Source organism: Zingiber officinale, chromosome 1A (assembly GCF_018446385.1).
Source record: "Zingiber officinale cultivar Zhangliang chromosome 1A, Zo_v1.1, whole genome shotgun sequence".
Taxonomy (NCBI): domain Eukaryota; kingdom Viridiplantae; phylum Streptophyta; class Magnoliopsida; order Zingiberales; family Zingiberaceae; genus Zingiber; species Zingiber officinale.
Window position 1 is genome coordinate 186,773,512 of NC_055987.1, and position 2,293 is coordinate 186,775,804.

Consider the following 2,293-nt stretch of genomic DNA (forward strand, 5'->3'; position numbering starts at 1 on the left):
AAATGAAGCATCCCATGTGGCAAAGTCACTAGAACATGTGGACCAACCGAATTTTAATGACATGGAGGATGTGGTTCGTGTGGCTGATGATGTGGCTATGCCACAGTAAGGAGGAACTCCTCTCCAGTAACCTCACGCCCAAGGAACTCCTCCACCACCTCCTCCACCGGTGGAGTTGGAGACCTTGCCGGAGATGCAAGAACAGTGAGCCCTGACGCCTAACACCCTGCCGGAATGAAAGAATGATGCTGTGAACAAGGAGAGGGCTGATCAACCACCAAAGAAGCAAGATTGGGTTGGACTCTTCAAAAACAATCGCAAAACTAAGCTTGCCATGAATCTAGATCAGTACGAAGCAAAGTGCGAAAGATTAGCCTTCCGTTTTGAAGACATAGACAATGTGGAGGATTCAATGGAGGTTTTGTTTAGTTGGTTGCTTCATGAGTCATTATCCGGGCAAAGATGGAGTCCGATACATTGGTTCTCAATGGAAGACACCTCACAAATTCTTCCTGCACAAGAGTGGTTGGGTAGTGTATAAGTTTGATAATGAAGAATATCACCAAAAATTTCTTCAAGGAGTACCTTACTTTGTCTTTGGTGTTCCGATGTTCTTGAATATTATGCCTAAGTGTTTTCCATTTGATGAAGATGGACGCTTTGTACCGGTGTGGATACAAATTCATGGCCTTCCACTAGATTGTTGGAGCCAATTTGTGCTAAGTAAGATTGGATCAAAAGTTGGCAAACCGTTGTACACTGATAATTTGACTAGGACAAGGGAACGGTTGGAGTATGTAAGGCTTATGGTGGAGATTCCGACTATTGGTGAACGTGTGCATGAAGTCCCCATCACCCTACCTACTGGTGTTCAAGTGGATTTGAAAACCATATATGAAATGGTCCCGGATTTTTGCCAAACATGCAACAAATTGGGTCATCGATCAAAGAATTACCGGGGAAAGGCTACACCGGTTGGACAACAACGAAACAACCCCCAAACTGATCCAAATGTGCAAGGATATAGGAGACCAAGATCTCAATCAACTAGAGGTCGCGAGAGGACAAGAACGAGATATGGAAACCATACAAGGCAACAATGGCGACCAATGCAACAAAGGCCAAATGTTAAGGTGTCGGTTGACCAACAAGAGCTTGCAATTGTCATTGTGAACATCCCTATAACGGTGGACATAATTCCTCCCAATTGTGAGAATGAAGTCCGCCAAGGAGAGGATCAGATGCCACAACAACAGCCCCCTCAAGAGGTGGAAATAAATGAAGAGGTGCCAAGAGAAACTGAGCAAGTGCAGCCACCAAAAGTTGTCCAGCAGCCAGCAATTTTAAGTGAAGGGAGCACATCCTCCTCCTCTACTTCTTCCTCCATGGCATCACAAGAAGATGGGGCAGCAAGTAAGAGTATTCATACGGTATCGGAGGCATCGACATCTTCATCATTGCCCACTACTATATCATCTACAAGTAGGGATACGACAAGTAGTACACCTACCCCTACGATTGGTACAAGACAACGGGTGCGAACAACCCACAATGGTCACAAATGAAGGTTGTCTCTTGGAATATTAGGGGCGTTGACAAGCCCCTAAAGTATGGAGGGGTGCAACATCTCCTTCAGCAAAAAGACATTCAAGTTATGGCGTTAATGGAAATAAAACTCAAGGAAGAGGCCCTAAGTCCTATATTACAAAGGAGGTTCTCAGGTATGGGGCATGCACATAACTTCAATTTTTCTAATCATGGTCGTATACTACTTCTTTGAGATTTACATAAGGTTGATATGGATATTGTTACGATTACAAACCAATATATACATTGCCATATTCGATGTCGCATCTCTAGCTGGAGCTTCTTTATAACTTTTGTCTATGGACTTCATTCAATTGTCACAAAAAGACCTTTATGGGAGGCACTTTCAGATTTGGAATATAATATTACCGATTCTTGCATGGTTATGGGAGATTTCAACTCATTCTTGTCTATTGATGAAAAGAAAGGTGTTTCTCCGGTCACAAATCATGAGATGAGAGATATGTAAATTTTTACACAAGCTTGTGATTGGTGAATTTTCGTTCCATTGGATGTCGCTTTACATGTTCTATGGCAACGTTTCTTGCAAGCTAGATAGAGCTTTGGTTAATTCTTTTTGGTTGATGGCAGATTATGATGCATATTCGGAGTTTACAACACCAGGGTGTCTCTCGAACCATTCATGTACTATTGTGTACACTTTGTCCAAAGACCGGCCTCCGAATAGAGCTTTTAAATTTATCAA

General features: G+C 42.7%; 1 protein-coding gene across 1 annotated transcript; it reads left to right on the forward strand.

Annotated features, from left to right (window-relative positions):
• Positions 1 to 398: 398 nt before the first annotated feature.
• Positions 399 to 1,565, forward strand: LOC122008162. Its single transcript, XM_042563781.1, has one exon. It carries the CDS (start codon positions 399 to 401, stop codon positions 1,563 to 1,565), a length of 1,167 nt encoding a protein of 388 aa, XP_042419715.1.
• Positions 1,566 to 2,293: the final 728 nt, after the last annotated feature.